General features: G+C 47.2%; 1 protein-coding gene across 1 annotated transcript in view; it reads right to left on the reverse strand.

Moving 5' to 3' along the window:
- Positions 1 to 2,532: 2,532 nt before the first annotated feature.
- The window catches only part of RALGAPA2 (Ral GTPase activating protein catalytic subunit alpha 2), a 322,478-nt gene continuing 303,461 nt past the window's right edge, over positions 2,533 to 21,549 (reverse strand). Inside the window, 2 exon segments of the mRNA XM_043602994.1 lie at positions 2,533 to 5,893; positions 8,972 to 9,011. Of these exon segments, the coding sequence (XP_043458929.1) occupies positions 9,007 to 9,011 (5 nt within the window). The 3' untranslated portion in view covers positions 2,533 to 5,893; positions 8,972 to 9,006.

Below are 21,549 nucleotides of genomic sequence, written 5' to 3' on the forward strand. Positions count from 1 at the left end.
CATTTGCTAGTTTTGGAGGGCAAGTGTGAGAGGATATTTGGGGCAGGGAGAATGTCACTTTTGTTTAAAATTCCCCTGATTCCCAGGGCTGTCAGCTGGGCTTTCTATGTTGTCTGGGGGTGAAGATGTGGTTTAAGCTCCAATAGGCAGTGGGCAAAGAGACTCTATCTTCAGTTTTGGGAGCAAGTCTCTTTTCATTCTGTTCAAGGGCAGTCTTTGGGGCAAGTAAGGACACGGATGTGTCTTTACCTTCTTAACTCCTGAAACAAAACTTTTCTCAGGGAAGAATGAACAGAATATTGTGGCCAAAGCTGAATCACTCTGTGGATCTGTGTGTACAAAGTGCAGGAGGACATCCTGGAGTGTGGCATCAGCATGTATAGCCTATTCTTGTTCTTTGCCACAGTCTGTTTTTCAGGTCTGGAAACATAAGCAATTTTTCTTTCCAGATATGTATTATCCAAAAAAACTTCCAGAATAATAAAGGTCAATAATAGCATCATCTTCTTTGTCCTTTGGGAGAATATTCCAGTAAAACAAGCTTCCCAGTTCTGGAAGACCCTGATCTGTTTGTGCCTGGTCCAAGTGAGATAAAGGTCAGGGTAGCCTCAGGAAAACCTTCAAGGTAGCCAGAAGGAGCATGGAAACTACCAACAGTCCGTGCACTGGTGAAGTAAAGTGCTGCTGATCGGGGGTGTTGTCACAGAACAGGGCCCAGGAAACGTAGTTTCTCCTTGGAGCTCCACTTTGTAGCTGTGTGAACCCCAGGGAGCCATCTTTGGGCTTCAGGTTCAGTACCTGTAGAAGGAGGTGGTGGGAGTGTGGAGACAGTCCAGCTGATAGTCCTGGGTAGACCAGAAATACGGGGATGAAATTGACGGTGTGTTCCATCTTTATTACCTTATTAGTTTTTTGATTTGAAATGCAATTAAAACCATTTCCATTTATTTCTATAAATAAGAGTAAATGATAATAGTTTCTCTTGACATAAACTGTTTAATAAATCAAAGTAGCCTCAATTTGTTTCTACACATACACAGATCTAGAACGCTAGCTCAAATGTGTATAGACGTGACCAAATACAAATGTGTGAGTCTTCTTGCTGAGAGATACCCTGTACTGCAGCAAATGTAAAAAAACTCTGGCATGTTTCCTGTAACACTCAGAATATTTTGTTATGGCAAGGGTATACCTTAAAGGTATTCTTTCTTTAAATTCTGGCACCTGGCAAAAATCCCAGAGAGGTTGAGGAGAGCATTACTTGCAGCAATGGTCTTTTTGGAACCACTGGAAGTTGGATTCTTTTTGGAATTCTGCTGAAGGTCTTGCATGATCTGGCCTAACATTTGATGAGTAGTTTTTGAAAATGTGGATATATGATGACTGGAACACCGTCCCCACACCCCCACCTCATCTTTTGTTATAAATAAGACAATAAACTGCTTTATGAGACTTTCATAACAATATCCTGTGAAATTCAAGGACTATTTCCGGATCTGAAAGGAATCCATAAATCATCCTGGAGGGAACTGGGACCATCTGCAAAGTGGAATCATTAGGAAGGGCAGGACACTACCCTGAGCAATTCCTTGGGAATGTTCACTCACCTTCTCTCCACTCCAGGGTACACATGCAGGACAGGGAATAAGGGCTGCCCAAAGCATCAAAAAATGGGGCTGGTCCAAGCCTCTCAATCCAAATCTATCTGCATGCAAGTTGGAATCCTTGAGAGGGTGAGGGGGACTTTAAAAATTAGATTCTGGGGTTCTACCCAGATGTGGTGGATTAGAATCTAGGTGGGGGATGGGAAACATCTTACGAAGCTTCCTGAGGGATTCTGATGCATGACAAGGCTCGAACCACCACTTCTAGGAAGCAAAGCTCTAAAACTCTGCATCAAGCTGCATTCCATGAGGTACCAAGTAGTAAACACATTTGCTACCAGTCCAAGGCTTTAAAAAGCTACATCAATTCAGGATCTTTTTGGCTCCTGGAAAGGCACCTGGACCCTTTTTGATGTCACCAAGATGTCTCGTAAGTAATAGGTAATACCTATTCACTAAATGGACCAAAGAATTAATTTTAGGCAGCTTGACTGTCCAGTATGTTGAAAGTTCCCTGGTGTCCAGAGCATGGGAGTAGCTCAGGACACGGGTAGAGACCACCTGGCCAGGCCTCAGAATGTGACGGTTGAAGGCCTGAAGGCCATCGACGGGGCTTCAGCCATGCCAACAGGAGGCTGGTAATTACATTTTATCTGTCATTTATTCACAAAGACACACCCTCAAAGTTGGCCTCTTGCTCATCAGAGCCAGGGACTCCTGACTGAGAGGTCAATTTTACATAAACACATTTGTAAACTTCCCTGGATTGATACTAGTACCATTCTGGATACATAATTACGCTTTGGTTAAAAAAAGATGCTTTTGAGGAACTCTGATAAAAAAGCAAGCCATCTTTTGTCAGATGTCAGGATAAACTTTATTTTCCTAGAAATGATAATGAAAACAAAAGAAACATATGGCACATAAGTATTGTGTTTCTACTTTATTAAATCATCACAGTAAATCAGAATTAAAGACAAAAAGAAGGTAAACTGGAGAGTCGAGTGGTGGTCATCAGTGGAGTTGTGTGCTTTTCTGGGTGTAGCACACACGTGTCTGCAAAGGTGGGTTGTACGTAGGGGTCTATACCACCTAGGCATAAACCCAGATGTGGGGCATTGGGCAAATTAAATATGAGATAGCAAAATTAAAATCAAATGACATGTTATAACTTAATTTACTATATTTATCAATTTTTTCTTATTTACATGTACTAAATGTTGTAGACCTGAAACCATAAGAAAACATTCACTTCATGTGTATGTCATACATAGATACTGAGCACAACTAGAACGATGGTTGTTTCATGGTGAACTTCCCTCCTGATGTGGACATTCTCCTTCAGTAGATCTAGACATAACGCACTTACATGTAAGACATCACAGTACGTTTTAAAAGATCCCTTAACCCCCCAGATGACATAAATGTAACAGGAAGTGAAGCGCAGGTGGCCACACCGGGAGGAAGGTCAGGAAGACGTGATTTGCATTGTCTACGGATCCGCATGATCTCTTGTTTGTAAGGCTGAGGGTCTGATCAGTCAGCCCCTCTTATAAAGTCAAGGCTTAAGTCCCATCCCTCCCTGTGGCTCTTAGCAGCTGCAGGCTTCACTACATGGAGACCCTGTGACAGTCACCCAAGCTAGACTTCCTCACTATGGTCTACTTAAGATTTAACTATTTTTAAAAAGTCATCATTTTGTTTTTTTAAAGTACAAAAACCTTAGTGAGACTGTGGAACATCAACTTTGCTTTGGACAGAAATCAGTGTGCAGAGAAGTGAGGGGACTGGCCTGGCCCTGCCTGGAAGCCAGCAAATCTTATCCATTTTGGGCTGATTAGGGCTACTTTCACGTACAGATGGCTGGCCTGCTAATGTGAAGAGTCAGCGTTGTGACTCAGGTGGGTCCCCACTGGATGAGTGACCCCCCACAATTTTGCTGAAAGGCATTTATTACAAAAGCACAATATTTGCTTTTCTAAGTGAAAAAAAAAAAAAGGAACTTGATCATTCCAATTTTCCACCCCAAATAACAAAAGCAATTCAAGTCCACGTGATTGTAAGCAAACGTGGTTGCTAGATTCCCTGGTCCCCTCTTCCAGACCAAGGCTGCTGCTGACAACAGTGGGTTCAGATGAAGCTCCAGTCCCCAAGTGGCTGGTTGGAGTCTGGGGTTACGGGGATGTTAAAATCAGTAGGGCTTACAAGAAGTCTAGTTATTTGCTGCCTACAACTGAATTTCCCAATTTGCAGGTTAGGAGGACTGATTCCGGGAGGTAAGATGGAATCTTGGAGCAGAAGTCCACAGGAGTTCAATGTGACTTCCAAGTCCTGACACTTTAACCAAATCTGAGAATTCTGCCACAGGGGTTTCTAGAGCCTGGAAATGACATGTTCTCCCAGAAACTACTTGCCATCAGAGCCTAACTGGGACTCTGGAGCCCAGGAACATGTGATGCCCTTCCCTGCAGGAAGTAGGTCTGGGCACTTGGTAAATATGCAACAAAGCAGACTCAACAAATCTTGAGTCTGAGCCACTGGGGACATCCCAGAAAGCCCAAATCATTATACAGGTGGGGGTGGGGGTGGGGCAGGAGTGGGAAAGATAAGAATCGTGGCATTTGCCCACACAACAGAAAATGGCAGGACTTCCAGTCACCCTTAACAGTGTCATTAAGCCCCAGTGAGTGAACCAACTGGACGGGTTTATAGAACAGCCCAAAGTGATTGAGGCTTGCTTCTGTTTCTCTCAGGTTCGGGTGATATCCAAGCTGCTTCTGTCTGTGGGCCTGGACCTCATGCCCTACCTGAGGCTTTCTACAAAGCTGAAAAACAAATTCTCTCTAGAATTAGAAGGTCTATCCTTTGAGTAGGAACTTCTCAATCTTTCCCCATTGTCCCAGAAGCAAGTCTGGTTCCTAGGACCTGCTTGTTTCTCCTGCAATGGTCGGGTACTAGCCAAACCAAGCCAATGGCTGATGGACAGAACTGACTGGTCAGTGAAAACAGCCACTCTGATGGAGTGAGGGGGCTCAGAGGACTCCCCAGGAAGGTGACCACAGCCACTGAGGGTAACAAAGTTGGCACAAGAGCAGAGAAGTAGAGAGTCAAGGGAGGTGGGGAAGCACCCTCGCATGGCTGATCCTTCTCTGGGCCTCAGTGGCTGCTGCCCCCAGTTCTGAGTCCCAGGCTTACTCTGAAGCAGGCTGCAGGCCTAGGCGAGAGGCAGAGGGCTGAAGAGGTCTTCCGAACTGACTGATTTTTCTGTCACTGACACCCTCAAACCCCCAGCAAGGATGCTGGGAGAGTGCAGATAGAAGGTTAGGTTTTTCTTTCTTTCTTTTTCTTAAACAGGCTCAACATGCCTTCCTTGGAGCCAAATGTGTATAAAGCACCCATTGTGCCATGGCTCTCTCTCAGCAGCAGGCAGGAGAGCACAACTGCAGGGCGAAGCTTCTGGAGGCAGAGGGACATCGTAGGGGGTGCCCGTCTCAGTCGAGTGCCTGCATGGGTGCATTCCCTGTGTGTCAACTTAGTGCTATCCTGAGCTGGGCCCTTGAAGCTTCCTGACCTTAAGGAGTTTTCACAGGGACAGGACCCTGTTTCTAGAGTCATCTGAGGACCTCCAGGAGGATGCTTGGGAAAACCTCTCCCCAGTTAGTGGGCATTAGGCACCAGGTGGAAAACACTCAGCGACTCATATAAAACTTCTCCTGGGCAAAAGACCCTAGGGAAAGCCAATTTCCATGATGATGAAATTTTTGAGTAAACCATAAATCCTAACATCAGCACTAGCGAAATCAATGTGGAAAAAATTCCTGTTTGACAGCTATTTTGCTGGCCCTTCTGTGAATCATGCTTGGGTTTATAAATGAGAGGAAACAACTCGGAGTACAGAAACCAGCTACCCCCCACCCCTTCCCTGAACACCCAGCATCTTCTCCTGCTGTCCCTGCCCTGGAGCAGCCACACTGATGCCCACAAGCATGGGTTTGTCTCTGGTTGTTGGTGACTTTCCCTTTTTCTTGTTTGAAGCCCAAGTTTCGTGAGGTCCTAGAGCAAGATGACACAGCCGAGTGAGAAAGTCCAACCCTCAACATCTTGGGGGGTTCACCTTCAACTTTGGAAGTCTGTCAATGGGAAGATGTGTGGAGGGCACTAGCAGAGCAGTGATGTTTCCTGGAGTCTCTGGGTTTGGGGTTCTGGGGTCGGGAAAGAGGGAAGTCTCTTTCATCTCCTCCTTGCCAAAAGGCGCCGTGAGGTAGGCACTAGGGCTGGTGGCCAGGGCCCTGCAAGGAAAGCAGAGAGAGGCCAAGTCACAGCGCCCTTGTGGGCACAGATTCATGAAAAGACTTATGGCACTCAGAACACATGGAACCACGTTCCCAGAAAGGGGTTCTGATGACTTCCCTATGTCACCAGTGCAGAGATGTTTGCTGAACGAATCAACACGTGAATGTCTTTCCTCCGGGTCTTTGCTGTGGACTTCCCTGCAGCATAAAACGAGCTATGAATCTTTTCAGATTTCACTTGGCCTCACTGTCCAATCCACATGTAAAGAATGAAGAGAAAAGGCATCTGACTGCAGTAAAACAAAGAGGAGCCAATGAAACGTAGCATGGCCCAGAGTCAATGAAGAAGCAAGTAAAACTTGATGGACAGCTTTGGGGATCCCTGCCCTAGTTATTATTTATGTGTATTTACATATTGATATTTCACCCGATGAGTTACAACTCGATTATTCCCCAAAGGGTCTGGGGGAGAGGTTAGAACTAGGTTGCTTGTGTGAATGAGTCCAGACAAGCATAGTGCTGTTTAGCACTGGAGGGAAAAGGAGTAAACTCAAAGCCTATGAATCTGCACCTCTCTTCTCTTCTCCCGGGTGGTTGCGAGCGTGCTCAGAGGAATCCAGGAATGCCTGCTGCAATACCCAGCCACTGTTGCTGCCAAGGCCTGCCCTCCCCTGGGGCAGTTCTGCGAGGGAGAGGATCTTTCATCACCCCTCTTGCCCACTGTAAGCTATTTTTAAGCCCTGTTCTATTATACCCCAAGCTTCCAGGCTTCGAACAAACCTCAGAAGCAGGCTTTCTATCCTCCTTCCGGCATGCTCCACTTCCAGGGGTTTGGTCTTTGAAATTTTTATTATTATTGGCATGGGAAATTAATTTATGTAAGTTGTCTTATTCACAGACAACATCTTTTCTCGTTTTCTGACCTTACCTATTGCTTCTAGGAAAAGCCTCTGAAATCAGTGCTCAACAAACATGCATGGACCTGAGAAGATAGCTTTCTCCGGTGTGTTCCCAATGCCAGCACTGGGGGGCTTTACCGTCCCTCCTCCCTGCTGGTCGCTGTAAGGCTGGGCAGAGACAGGAAATGTCCTGCAGCTCTCTCATGCTAGTCTCATCTTTAAAAACAGGCTACTTTTGACAAAGGCAGCCCAGCTATATTGCCCTCCATGCCAGAGATGGCATTGGTGAAAGGTCTCTCCCTGTCCCCTTGGAGCTGGATATGGGGGTGAACAAACCCGATTCAATCCTAGATAACATTCTGTTTTGAAATACCTTCACTTCAAATTGTCTAAGATTTCACATTAGTCACTAGGAACCACTCTACCCAGTATTCTAATCAGATCAATTGGGAGAGAGAAAGAAAAACATAAAAAGCAAGTGAATGAAAGAGATAAAATGATGCTTGAAGATATGCTATTAAGTGAAAGAGCAGTTCTGGATTAGAAAGGAAACACTGAACCCCTCTAGCTGGGAGCAAGGAGGGAGAGGGGGGTGCATGCTGCATTCCAGAGGCTGGGCAGGATGGCAGGCAGACAGAGGGACGCCAGGCAGGTGGGCTCTGAGGAGCTGCATGAAGCTCTGGGGCAAAGCGGCCCCCGTGCATTTGAAAGCAGTGGCCCCAACTGCTGGGGGTGCAGGGAAGCCACCCCCCCCACAGCTGCAACCTGCATGGCAGTGCCCCCTGCATTCCTCCAGTCCCCGACTTCCTCCTGGCACACCCCCAGCCCGTGATGGCTCCTGCAGTGCCCACTGCACCCCGTAACCGACGGGGAGGCGGCAGCTGGGGAATGAGCTGGCAGACCACAAAGGGGGGTGGTTCCACTTGCAAGCTGCCGGCAGCCGCTCCACTCAGTTGGCCTCTTCCTCTTGCTGGAAGCTGGGGGTCTGTTCAAAGGACACTTGAGCCCCATGTCACCGTTCTGTGGCAGGAGCAGGAAGATCCCCAGGGATATGGGGTCCCAAAAATAAAGACTTCTGCAGGACAGGACTGTACAGCCCCACTCTGCCCCACCTAGTAAGAGCACCCGGGTGTGTGGGGCTTGTCGCCTCTGGGGGCTCAAGGAACTAGGCCCCATTTGGAACAGTTCTGGGACTGGGCCAAAGCTGTGGCAGAGGGAGAAAGAAAGGGTAGCTGTGGCAGAGGGAGAAAGAAAGGAGGAGGGTCTGGCCTGCAGGTGGAGGAGGATGATGTTTTGGATAAATCCAGAAGTCTCGAGGCTAACATTCCACCTGCATTTTTCCCAAGATAGTGACGGGCATCTGTGTCATGCGTTCCACTGTGGCAATATGGTTAATAAATGACAGCTCGCTGGTGTCCTCCGGTATTATTACTGTTAGCATCGTCACCATCTGGTGTCCCTTCCACCTGTGAGCCCATGAGTCGGTGCAGCCTGGGCCACCCCCAGCCGGCACTGCCACAGGTGGCACGGGGCAGGGCCTGGACCCCAGAGCCAGGGCAGAAAGGAGAGGCCTACAGAGGTCACACCTGCTGCAGCCAGCCTGCCCTCTGGGTCCTAAACTGCAGCCCATCCCCGGGTTCCTCACCCTCTGTGCTCCCCCAGCTTTTGTCTGCTCTTCCTCCCCCAGCTGTTCCATTCAGCAGTCCCCCCCCACCCGGACGACCTGCCCTCCCCGCACCGAGGCCTTGGAGGCGCCCGTTAAGGCGAGCGGTCAAAGGCCGGCCCAGCACGTGCCACATCTTATCGGCCCATCTCAAGATCCTGCTCCTCCTGGCTTGGGCAACAAAAAAGGGGGCGGCCCCGGGTCCACTGGCTCCCTGTGGCCCTTCACACAAAAGGGCGGGCGACAAAGACATGTTCCAGGATGGCAGGTGTTGGTGTCGGATTCCGCCCAGAGTGCACGGGCAGAAGAAAGGCGAGTCTGGGTTTCCCCGGGCAGCACAGACATGCAGGGGCACGAGTGTGGGCAGGGCCCCTCGGGAGGGGAGATGGGGACAGCAGGAACTAGAGGGGCATTTCAGTGCGGTGTTAGCCACAGAAGGAGGCTGGTTGGTGAATTTACACCCCCCCTCCCCAAAAGCAGGGACGTTGGGCAAATCCAAAGCATCAGTCTTACCTTGCTCAAACGTGGCAATGAGACCTTTACGTATTTTAATCTGAAGGGAAAGAACATAAAATCAAATGAACACAAGCCCAGCACACCCGTAGCCCAACTTGATAATGAACGCAGTGCTAATAAGACATTTATTCCTGTGCTGCCTGAGTGTTGTCACCGCCTTGGAGATCATTACCAACTGGAAATTCACTAAAAATTCTACTTGGCAGGACAGAGTTCTAGCTGCGGTCACATTTATAAATGTGAAATGAAAGAGACAGTGGTGCTCCTAGCATGTGTTGTGCAGACGCTGTTGGGAGCTCTACAGACGCAGAGCAACACTGACCACCGTGTTTCTTTTCCTGTTGCCCTGTATCTGCTGACAGATTTGGTCTAACATATAGTCAAAGGTATTAATTTTCAAGATGAGCATTTGGAATTCAATGGATGACCTGAAAAAAGAATTGGCAGCCTCTAAGCATATGCAAGTTTACATGCCTCTTAGTTTCATGTGACTGGTTTCTGAGTGTACAGTGTGTGAACTCAGTCCTAGTGTCACCTGCGATACGATGGTACCCAGGGAGGAAGCATGCAGCATGCTGTGCGGAGGGCAGCAGGGAAGGGGACCCCACAGAGTTGAAATGGGACTGTAAGCTCACCCTCACTCACGAAGCTGGAGGATCTCAGCAGTCATGCTGACCCCGAGAGACGATCTGAGTATCACCGTACTTTGTGACAGGTTTTCTCAATCCCCGCCCCCCCTGCCTCGCCCCCATCCCTCCCACAGACATCCAATTTCCTCTGTGGGTTTCCCTCAGCAAATCCTCAGCCTCGTTTTGTACCAGGCATAGCTCCTCACCCCAACCCCCACAGCAATCCTGAATTCAGTGTCACTCGGCCACCATTAAATCTGGACAAAGGACATTCATCAGTGACACGGCCCGTTGTCTGCACGGCCACAGTCATAAACTTGGATTGTCTGCTGAGCCCCTTGCCAAGGTTGGCACAGTGACCAGGGCCAGTTTCTAAGTCGGTGGTTCAGAAGGCCATCAGAAGAACCAATGACATACTCTTAGGTGGGGCTCTCCAGAAGAAATGTGCACTTTCTATGATCTATTGAAAATATTCCCACCCTGGCAAAATTACTTGGGGTTTGGAATTTCAGGATAAATAACTGATTGTGGATGATAAGTCTTATTTGATTTTAAACCACTGTTACTTGCTCATTCTCTATACATTGACTGTGCTCTAGGGCACAGGAGACTCTTGTGACTGTGTTGATTGTTAGTAACAGACTAGAGTGTTTTCCATGGATCCTCGATAATAGGATTATCTAGATTTCCTGTTTTCTCCCAATGCATTGTGCTGTGGCACCCCATTTCTTCTCATGGAAGATGGCATATGTACAATGTCTCTCAGCGGGTGTCTTCCTTGAGTTGGGGAGGTTCAGCTTTTCAGGGTACCATGCTACCTACTCTTTCCAGGGTGAGCAAATGGGGGCTCTTCATGAAGGGGCTCCTTGGTCTCCCTCCCCTGCAGCCCTTCAGCCCTGGTTATGCTGGGCGTACCAAGAAAACAGATGGCGCAGCTAACAATGGAAGACTTGTTTGTAATTGCTGATGAGGACTGGTTTGCTCCTCTCCCCAGTGTGTCCCCAGATGCAGCCTGGTGTGGTGTGCTGGACCAAACAGAATGTCTCAGTGACTGCCAGTCCATGGGTGAGTTAAGGAGATGCAAAGACAGAGACAGTTGGGGGCTGCCTTAATTATTCCATGGGGCTCAAATGTCACTTGCCCTTGACACACAGGCAGTGCTACCAAAGGGTGGGGGCCCACACATGGAACACAGGAGTAGGCTGTCAGCTTCCTGATATATCCCTGGGGGTGAGTGTGAGACACCAACTAGCCTGGGCAGCGCTGGAAGGCACCAGAAGAGAGCACAGTGCTTGGAGGACAGGAGGCATGTGATGCTTAGGGGTGTTGGGAAGAGACACAGAGCATAATTATTTCATCTTTTCATCAGTTCGGCACCTGAGATGTGCCAGGTTCTGTTACAGGCTCTTGGTTATAGGCATGAACAGAGCAGATGAAGCTCCTGCCTGTGGGAAGCTTTGGTGGAGGACCTATGGCATGCATTCTAATTGGGGGGCAAAAATACCATATTTTTTATATGAAGAAAGCCCAGATACCAGAATGGTAAATAAACAAATATACAGTATTTGTGGAGTGTTTCGGTGGGGGAGGAGACCAATTAGGAAATCCAAATGTCTTGGGAACCTCCATAGTGGGGTCATAGTGAAAAAGACATTGAGCCACATTGGGTGATAGGGTTAATATGTGCATCAGATTCAAAGTTTTCTTGTATGTGTTGGGACTCGGGAGTAGCATTTAGACTTCTAAGAGCAGCGGGGTGGGACCCCTCTGGAGAGAGCCCTCCACACATCAGCCCGACACCAAGGGCTAAACTGTAGCCATTCAGTGGCTCAGACACAGAGCTGGAGCCCAGAGAACCCAGAAGTCACTTTTAGAGAAAGATGTCTTATTTCTTGGGCCTCATGCAGCTTCTTGGATACTCTGGATATCAATAAGGATTTCATAAAACACAGGACACAATAGTCTTGATTGGAGATCTGCTGTGTTCCCCATAGCTCTGCCTAGCGGAGGCTTTTCAAGAACTGGTGGGTCTTTTTGTGGCATGTGTTCTCTGGTGGGACTTGCTGGGATAGCAGAAGAGCAAGGATTTGAACGGAGCTTCTTATCTCTGAGGAAAGGCTGCCATCCGGGACTGCCACCTGGGATAACACTGGGCAGGGTCAGACAAGAAAAGTGGCTGCTTCTCCCTGGGTCCTTGTTACTGAACAGTCAGTGTGGAAAATGATTAACTGGTTCAAGATAATTAGGGAAGGGAATGATTTTGAGAGCTGGCATGGCTGAGGGAGAGAAACAGTGGACCACGGTTCCAGCTTTAGGCGAGCGCTAAATATCCTCCCAGCAGGAAGGCGGACAGAGCCGGAGATCAGAGAGCGGTCTGAGCTATTCAGACCCCTTGGAACGGCTCTGAGGAAGGGAACAGGTGCAGCCATGGATGGGGTAAGCCTACACGCTCAACTCAACATTGGCAACTCAAGACCAGTGGGAATCAGCCAGCCTAATTAACATTTCCAAATGGCCCAAGGATGGCTCCCAGTATTTCCAACCCAGCAGCAGTGGCTGTGCCCTGGCGCTGGCCCTGATACTGGGCTTCCTTTTTTTGGTCGTTGGTCTCTCCCATCGACTCTGGTTCTGAATCAGAAATCTGGGACAGCTGGACCAAAAGGAAGGCAGGCATCATGTGGATTGTGTGCCTGCACGAGCATACGCACCTGTGCAGGAGGCTAGGCAAGTGGGTGGAAGGCTCATTCTGGCATTCTTCTCTTTCCCTTCCACAGCTATAATATACTTATATGGACCTATGGCTGAATTTAACTAAACTATAAATTGAAGATTAGTATCTTGGTTTGAACTTTTCTTGTCAGGCCCTCGCGGAGACAGCGGTGTCTAGACCCTCTTGCTATCTCACAGAATGTGAATACTAAAATCTCAGTTACATCTTAGCCATGGCAGGGCTGTTCATCTTACCAGACTGAATTCATATCTCGAAATAGCAAAACAGCTCAGGAATGTTGATAGCAGCAATATTCCTAATATAGCCAAAAAGCAGAAATAGCCCAAATGTCCACCAACTGATGAATGGACAACCAAAACATGGCCTACCATGACAATGGAATACATATTTGGCAATAAAAGAAGAGAAATACTGACATAGGCTACAACATGGATGAACCTGAGACCATGCTGAATGAAAGAAGCCAGTCATCAAAGACCATGTACTGTATGATTCCATTTATACAAAATGTCTGGAATGGGCAGATCCATAGAGACAGAAAGTAGACTAGAGGTTGCCATGGGCTAGACGTAGGGTAGGGGGAGTGGGGACTGACAGCTTAATGGGTACATGGGTTTTTCTCTCTGTTTTAGGATGAATTAAAAAGTTCTAACATTAGGTTTGAGGTGATGGTTGCACAACCTTGTGAATGTACTAAAAACATCAAATTATATACATTATTATTAAAAAAAATTTTTAAGGTTTATTTTTGAGAGAGTAGACAGAGCACAAGCAGGGGAGGGGTAGAGACAGAAGGAGACAGATTCCAAAGCAGGCTCCAGGCTCTGAGCTCTCAGCACAGAACCTGATGCAGGGCTGTAACCCATGGGCCATGAGTACATGACCTGAGCTGCAGCTGGACGCTTAACTGACTGAGCCACCAAGTGCCCTGAGACTATTTTTCTAAGAACAAAACAATGCCAAAGAAACTTACTCTCATATCCTAGCTCTTCTGGATCACTACTGTCATTTTACATCTCTTCAAACAATGTTCTGTGTATCAGGGAGTTATCTCCCATGATTCTTCACACCAGCCCACAGGTTCCTGACCACTGGATTCTGGTGTGAGTCTGGTTGGGGGGTTGTCTTAAGCAGGTCTTGACCTGACTGCAAGTCAAAGTTCTGCCCATCTCCTTTTTACCTTCTTCCTCCCACCATGCAGACCCAAAGAGGTGGGTGTCACCATGCTCCCCTCACCTGTATAGTCCCAGTAAGGGGCTGTGTTCTGTGGCACTAGGGATATGGGAGTCACTAGGGGGAGGGGACGGGTAGGCCCCTCTAACGGTCCCATGGAGAACGTTCAGGGGGAGCATCTCTTCGATTAGTACAACATTTATTCATTAGTCAACATGTCTTCTATGCCTACTGTGTGGCAGGTGGTGGGAATATGTAGGGAATTAAATATTATCTAATTATTATCTAACTATCCCTGCTGGCCCTCCCCTAGAATATCCTCCCCATAGAAGTCAGTGATCTTTTTAATCAAGAATTGTATCGTGTCACCCCACTGCTTAACACCCTCCAGGAGCTGCCCTGCTCACTAGTGTAACAGCCAAAGTCTTTCCCTAGGTCTGTGAGGCTGTTCTGATCTTCCTCCTCCTCCTCACCTCCTTGCTTGCTTTGCTCTAACCATGATGGGCCCTTCACTGTTCCTCAAACATACCAGGAAATGCCTGCCTCAGGGCCTTTGCACTTGCTGTTTCCTCTGCCTGGAGTGCTCTTCCCCCAGACTCTAAATGGCTTGCTCCCTTACCTCCTTCAAGCCTCTCCTCAAATGTTTTCTTAGTGAGGTCTTCCCCACATCCCATGTCGAAGAGGCTATCACCCCAGTGATGCTTCTCAGTTGCACTCCTGGTCCTCCTTCCCTGCTGCTTTTTTTTTTTTCTTGGCACCCCTCAGCTTCTGAGAAGCCAGCATCTTTCTCACCCATCTAAAAGATAAACTTCAGGGATGCCTTGGTGATCAGTCGGTTAAGCGTCTGACTCTTAGTTTCAGCTCAGGTCATGATCTCATGGTTTGTGAGTTCAAGCCCTGCACTGGGCTCTGCGATGGCGGCCAGCACAGCACCTGCTCTCTCTCTCTCTCTGTCTCTGCCCCCACCCCCTCAAAATAAGTAAACATTAAAAAAACTAAAAGATGGGCCTCATGGAGGGTGTGGTTGCTGTTCTGCCCATTTCTGTACCTTCCATACTAGTGCACAGTAAATATTCGTGGAAGGAATGTGTGAAGCCCTGACCCTCAGGGGGCTTCTGTGATGATCTTAGAAGTGAAGCCACAGTTCCCATCCACTTGGGCTGTACCAAAGGTCTGTCCCCAGGGCCCAAGCTGGACTGAGCTTTAATATATAAATATGGCCTCTAGCAAAGTCACCAGTTTTGGGGAATTGGAATAAAGAACAGAGGCAGCCTAGCGGCCTGCGGAGTCTCGTTTCTGGCTTCTTCTGTGGTCATCCCTTCCCTCTGGGACTCTCGCCCTGATGTTCTTGGGTTGGTTCACATCCCCTGGTCAGGAGGGCCTGGACTTGGAAAGCCGCTCTCCCAGGTGTTACAGAGGGCTCTGCTGTAACAGTCAGACTGTTCCTCTAGCTGCTTCCCTGAGCCCTGGGGACAGAGCTAGGGAACAGGGTTTCCCTAACTACCACGCACAGGCTCTGGGACACGAACCAGCTGCAGGGTCTGCCCAAACATACTTCAGCAGCAATGGCAAGGGAACCTGCACTCCTTGGTTTTGCCTGGGATCAGGGCGGGGGGAGCAGGACCCTGCCTCCTGAGTCCTGGAAGACCCACAGCAGCTGTCCTCACCCTCGGGCAATCTCAAGATCAGTCGACCCTGCTTGATAGAAGAGACAGGCTCGTGACCGAGTAGGCTGAGGACCCCACCACAGGTAAGGGCTCAGCACTGCAGGGGGGAGGTGGGAGGGGCCTGGTGTGGGGACACAGGCCGGTAGAATGTGTCCTCTATGCATCTGGGATTTCATTGTCTCATATTCCTGAAGTGGTCAAAAAATAGGGTTTTGCCTGTTCTTTCTCTCTGTACACTCTACAGAGATGTTATTAGGTTTCCTCTGTGCTGAGAAATGAATTTTGGCCAGTGAATGCTGTAAATACATTATGGTGGGGTAGTTTTGTTTGTTTGTTTTTTACAAAGTTGACTGGCATGTTTCCCTTTTTTTTTTTTTTTAGGGATTTTTACCCCCCAGCCTTTTGAGGGCCTTTGTAGGTTAACTAGAGAAAAGGAACCAGCTTTTCTCTTTATTATGCTATGTAGAGGTTTACCTCCTGGTTATCAGCATATATACTTCTGGAAAAGGAGACAATGTAATATTCTATTTTCTGTCAGCAGACTTAAATGCTAGTAAGAGAGTTTCCATTCAGCCTCTGCTTTGGCTTGGTTGTTGCTAGAAACTTAAGCAAGGTCATGGGGTCTTCAGGAGCCCACCTTAATGGCTGTGGTTTGCACATGCTCCACCCTCTAGAACCAGGAGAACACTATGGTCACAGTTGCAGTTCACATCCCAATGTGAACATGGGGTGTCAGAAGCTCCAGGTTCTTCCGAAACAAATCCTCAATGTTACTTCAAATGAACTTTAATTAAGAGTCATTTCCAAAAATTGCCTCTGAGAAAAATTCTTGGTACCTGCCGGCCATCTCTTGGCAACTGCAAAAGTGTCACGGGAACTGTAATTAACAGTTAGGCAGGGAGGAAGATGCCACTTGCATTTAAAACCCTGTGAAGGCTGCAAAATCAGAACTAAAGTCAAGACAGCTCACAGAAAAACCAGCATCTTCAAGTTCTTCCAAAGGAACAATTTAAATGTGATGGCAGTACTTTAGAATGAATACTCTTGGGTCCCTTCTTTTTCTGGGAATCTGTGAACATCCCCTAACCTCAGCACCAGCCTCACGGCCGGGGTGGTGGTTCCCTACGCTGGCTCTGGAAGGAGTCATTTCTTCCTCTGTGTTCTTCCCATGTTGACTGTCCCCTATTTTATTCTTCTTGTCCATGGCCTTCCAGTTGTCATACATCTCAATTTTTAGCCAACGTGGGGAAGTTAAAAATTGACTGGTGGGAGAGGTGCCTGGGTAGCTCAGTAGGTTAAGCATCTGATTTTGGTGCAGGTCATGATCTCACAGGTTCGTGGGTGTGAGCCCTGTGTCGGGCTCTCTGCTGTCAGCACAGAGCCTGCTTATGATTCTCTGTCTCCCTCTCTCTGTCTGTCCCCCACTCGTGTGCATGTGTGCACTCACAAATAAACATGAAAAATAAACATGAAAAATAAACATGAAAAAATAAACATGAAAAAAATTTTCTTAAATGACTGGTGAGGGACTTAGTAGTGTATCTAATACATGTTAAGTAAGTTTCCATTCTCTTCCAGGCTCACAAGGTAGATGGCACAGCCCACTTCAGGAAAATCTCAACCCAACAGACCCACACCTTTGGCTCACTGTATCTCTTTCTCTCTCTCTCTTTCTCTCTCTCTCTCTCTCTCTGTCTGTCTCTGTCTCTCTCTCTCACTGTATCTTTTTGATATGTGATTATAGTTCAGAAGCAACTAATCTGGGCTTATTCATAAGTAGCCATTTTTTAGTGGTTCCTGAATATCTGCTCTTCCCTAACAAGACTGCAAGCTCCAGAAGGGTAGGAAAGACATGGAAAATGAAGCTTCCAGAGTCTTTGTGTTCCCTTAAGATGCTTAGCACAGCCCTGGGGGGAGGGGCAGGGTGAATTTGGAGATGGCAACATTTGACAGGTAGCACCACTGTGGTCTACTGGATCAAATGGAACAAATGTTTGTCTCATCTCTTTCTTTCCCCTCCCGGAGCTGACACTGAGGACAACAAAAGCATTTTAAGAGGAAAAAGAGATGAATAAGCATGAAGCAAAATCTGGTGCTAAACAGGGCTATCAAGAATTCTCTTTATAATCTACAATACCATTTAGGAAAGGATGCCAAATCACATATCAGTTATTCAAACCACATTATCTGGTCTGTGGAGTACCTAGGCCCTGTGGCTTCCCCTGCCTTTTTCACACCAGGTTTTGGTCATATTGCTTATCACTGGTCCACTTTCACTAGGAGACCAGGGAGAGAGGGGACAGCTGAACAATCACAGGAGTCTGCCCTGCATCTGTCTCAGGCCCAACACACGTCTGTGGCCTCAAGACACCTATGCCACTTCAAGCAACAGGCTGAATTATTCTGTCCACATTTCTATTTTATTCCTGTTGCATATGTTTTAAGAAAGAAATTACATGTGTCATTCTCTAAAGAATTTACTGCCCATTATAGATAGAATACGTGTGCATACACACGCACACACACACATGACTTACATAGGCTAAGAAAAACCAAGATAGAAGTAATGACAAGTTAAATGGCACATTAAAATGAGGATCCAAGCATTACAAAGATGCCTTGACAGTGGTTCTCAGTCCTGCCTGCATAATAAAATGCCCTCAGGAGTTTTTTTTTCAAATGTTTATTTATTTTTGAGAGAGACAGAGTGCAAGGGGCAAGGGACAGAGAGAGAGGGAGACACAGAATCTGAAGCAGGCTCCAGGTTCTGAGCTGTTAGCACTGAGCCTGACATGGGGCTCGAACTCACGAGCCTGGAGATCATGACCTGAGCTGAAGATGGAAGCTCAACCTACTGAACCACCCAGGAGCTCTGCCCGCAGGAGTTTTTAAAAGAAAATCCTCATGCTTAGGCCACACCCCAGATCAACATATGCACATCTCTAGAGGAGGGATATAGCATAAGAATACATAGGGATTCGCAGGTGAATCACAAGCTGGGGCCAGCATTACTGGGTGTGGGTGATGGCATTATGGGTGGTTTAAGGAAACCCAATGGATGCTTCATCATCTTTGCAAGAAGAATACATTTTAAGTTTTAAAAAATATGTCATATGAAAGGGGTCAGAATTGAGCTGGTTATGTGTAAAGGAAGATTCGGGCTGGCTCTGGGTGGGACTGCTGGGATAGAAACTCTGTGTGGGGCAATTAGCTCTTTGTAGGCCATGCGGCAGCACCCGGTTGGCTACAGCCAAACGTGCTGAGGTTGCTGAGTGGGGGTGGCCTGAGTTCTTGAATAGACAATGACCTAACAGAACTTGTCTTTAAGGGAAAATTCTGGATGATTTTATTGGAGTTCTGAGCTTTCTTCCAGATCTTTAACTAACATTAATAAAAAGCCAGCAGCCATGGCTTTGATTTATGGGACTATCCCCACGGAGGGCGCCAGGATAGCATTTCCACAACTGCGGTCCCTGGCCTGCACTCCCCTTCCAGCAGACAGGTAAATGGGTAGGCAGTGGTATATTCCAGGATGAGAAAGGAAGAATCGGGAGGTGCATGTTCCAAGAGGATGACAAAAGGAAGATGGGCTGGAAGAGGAAGAGGTTTGCATAAGATGGAGTGAGGAAAAACATGGACAGACAGGGTGGGTGAGCATGATAGCCCAGTAAACACCTGCTGAGGGTTCTCTATGTGCCAGGCACTGTGCTCATCTCTTTACACATATTAACTTGCTGAATCCTTATGAATACCCTTAAGGAAGTTTCTTATTAGACCCATTTTACAGAATCAGACTCAGCTGTAGAACCACAGGTAACATGGCTGTGGGCACAGACTGGAACGCAGAAGACACTAGCCCACTCAAAGGAATCCATCCTCCCTGCAAAGAGCCTCCAAGGAAGCTGGGGAGGCTGGTGTCAGTGGAAGGTTCTGGCCTGTGTTGAGCCAGGAGGACAGGAAAACAGTAGAGTTGAAATGATTAGGGTGACTGTATGCAAGAAAGAGCAAAAGAAGGCAAGCCTGGGCTGTGTTAAGTACTGACGGAGGAAGATCCATTAACCCTAGCAATGGGGTATGAAGGGTCAAAGGTTTGCTGATGGGCACTGCCATCTGCCTTTATTCTAGGGTTCAGCAGCAGCGTGTGGGTACATAGGCTCTGGGCCTGGGTCCTGGCTGTGTTCCTCCCACCCCCAGAATGTCAGAGGCCCCTCCAAGTGTTGGGATGGCCTGCCTGAACCCTTGGGACCTGACTTATCCAGGGCACATGGGAGCCTCTAATGCATGTTTGCTCACTCCATGAAGTCAGAGTATATTCTGGGCTTCAGTTCCCTCCTCTGTTCGATGTGGTTGGTTAGAAGCAGGAGTGAGAGGGCTCCTTAAAGGATTCTGCAGCCACAACTACAAGGCTGCCTTATACACTGTCACAATTATGTGGGTGTGCTGGCCAGTGAAGTGACTGACTGTCATCAGAACAACCATAACCTGAGTTTCTGTGGCTTATGTTTCCAGCACTATCACTTCCCTGAATTTCATTCTTGTCTCCTGAAGACTTTCTGAAGAGCAATGAGGAAGGTACAGCTTTCCTGAACAGGCTCTGTTTGAAAAACATTAAGATAGTATTTGCTTCTCTCCTCCTCAGGGAGGAGGAGTTTGTAGACTGACAAACTCTTATAACTGGCTGGTTAGGAATTCCGTGACCAATATAACTGACAGCCAGCATTTGGTGACAGCTTACCAAGTAGGGGATGGCGGTAACCATCTGAGTCTTGGATGATGTCACTAAAACTGGACTCTACTTTGGGAAGAAAAGAAAGTGTGGAATGAGGGGTGAGGACCCCACTGCCAAATTGCCCATGGCCTTTTGGTTGTCCCTTTATAGCTTGGTCTTCAGCTTACTCAAAATTGATGTGAAGCAGTTAGGCTTCATATCCCCTGAAGCTTCTTCTAGTTCCATGTTCTCCACTGTTCTTTTCTGGTTTCAGCAAATTTAATAGGAAGGTGAACACATAAGAAATGTTATCAATAGAAAGCTTATGAAGAACACTTTAACATGGAGGGAGGAATGGAGGAAGGAGAGGAGAGAGGAGTGTGTGGGAGGAGGGTGGGAGAGAGAGAGAGAGGGAGAGAGAGAGAGGCTGAGTGAATTGGTAACATGACCACCCTCAATGAATGGGGAAAATCTGTCATCTTTTGGGGGGTTACAGTTAGAGTCTCCCTTGTGCAGTTTCTGGGGATCAGCCTGATTGCTAACTGCCGGGAAACTGGTCATGTGGGGGATCTGTGTGCAGAATGGCAAGCCTGCAACATCCTGGCACATGTAGCCACTGTGTATGGTTCGGGGGTCCAGCCGGTGAACTCCTCTAGGTAAAGGCTGATGAGTTACAAAAGTAGTTTGTGTAGCATCCACTTGCCAGCTTCACTTTGGGACCAATACACCTGCAGTCTTATGAGGGTCACCGGAATGATCCAGTGACACCAGGCAGAGTCTTCTGATAGGTTCTATGAACTTAATTTGATTTTGTTGTAGAAGAAAATTACAAAAGTCTTTTATATTAGGTAGGTGAGCACAATAATCCTCTCCAAGAGGGCACATGTGCACTTCCTGAGCGTGACCGCTGAAAGCTTACGGTTTTGTGAATAGGAATGGTGGTGGCAACCTCCTAAGACCGACTCAGACTAATCTGGGTTAAGCTCCAAATATGACCTACATCAAGAATGACAGAATCGGGTGGAGCCGAATGAGGAGTTTGCTCCCACTTGCTCTAAATTCTGGAACCTTTACCACCTAGCCTATCATAAAGGTGAAAGTATGTCTGACCACATCTTGGAGGAATCAAATGTGTTTATGTAGGGCTCACAAATAAACAAAGATTTGTGCTCCCTCTGCTGGTTCCCTACAGGAATATTAAGGTAGAAAGGAACCAAAAACAGTGTTGGCATCTTCAGCAAACACTGTTGATTTGTGTATACTGAGAACAACTCATTTAACTTGGTTTTGGGACATTCTTCGAAAAACTCAGTCTTTATCAGGTTCCAACCAAGGCACTTGGAAATTCTTAAAATCAGATATTAAATCAGACATACCTGTAGTCCTCCACTACCAAATTGCTAGCTGTGACTGTAATAGTGATTTGGGGATTCATTTATCAACAGACACAAGTGGATTCCTTCAAGGTTTTAAGATCTAGACACAACCTTTAAAGCAGTTCTTGGAAAAAACAAAATCTCAGGTCCAAGCTAAAGTTTCTTTTTTCTCTTCTTGTGTATAAGACCAGCTTCCAAAAGGTAAAGATTTATACTATTTATATCCTTTCCGATAATGTCAAACATTAGACTTGATTTTCCAAATCATTAGCATGCAGAAGAATGACCTCA

This window comes from Prionailurus bengalensis, chromosome A3 (assembly GCF_016509475.1).
Source record: "Prionailurus bengalensis isolate Pbe53 chromosome A3, Fcat_Pben_1.1_paternal_pri, whole genome shotgun sequence".
Taxonomy (NCBI): Eukaryota; Metazoa; Chordata; class Mammalia; order Carnivora; family Felidae; genus Prionailurus; species Prionailurus bengalensis.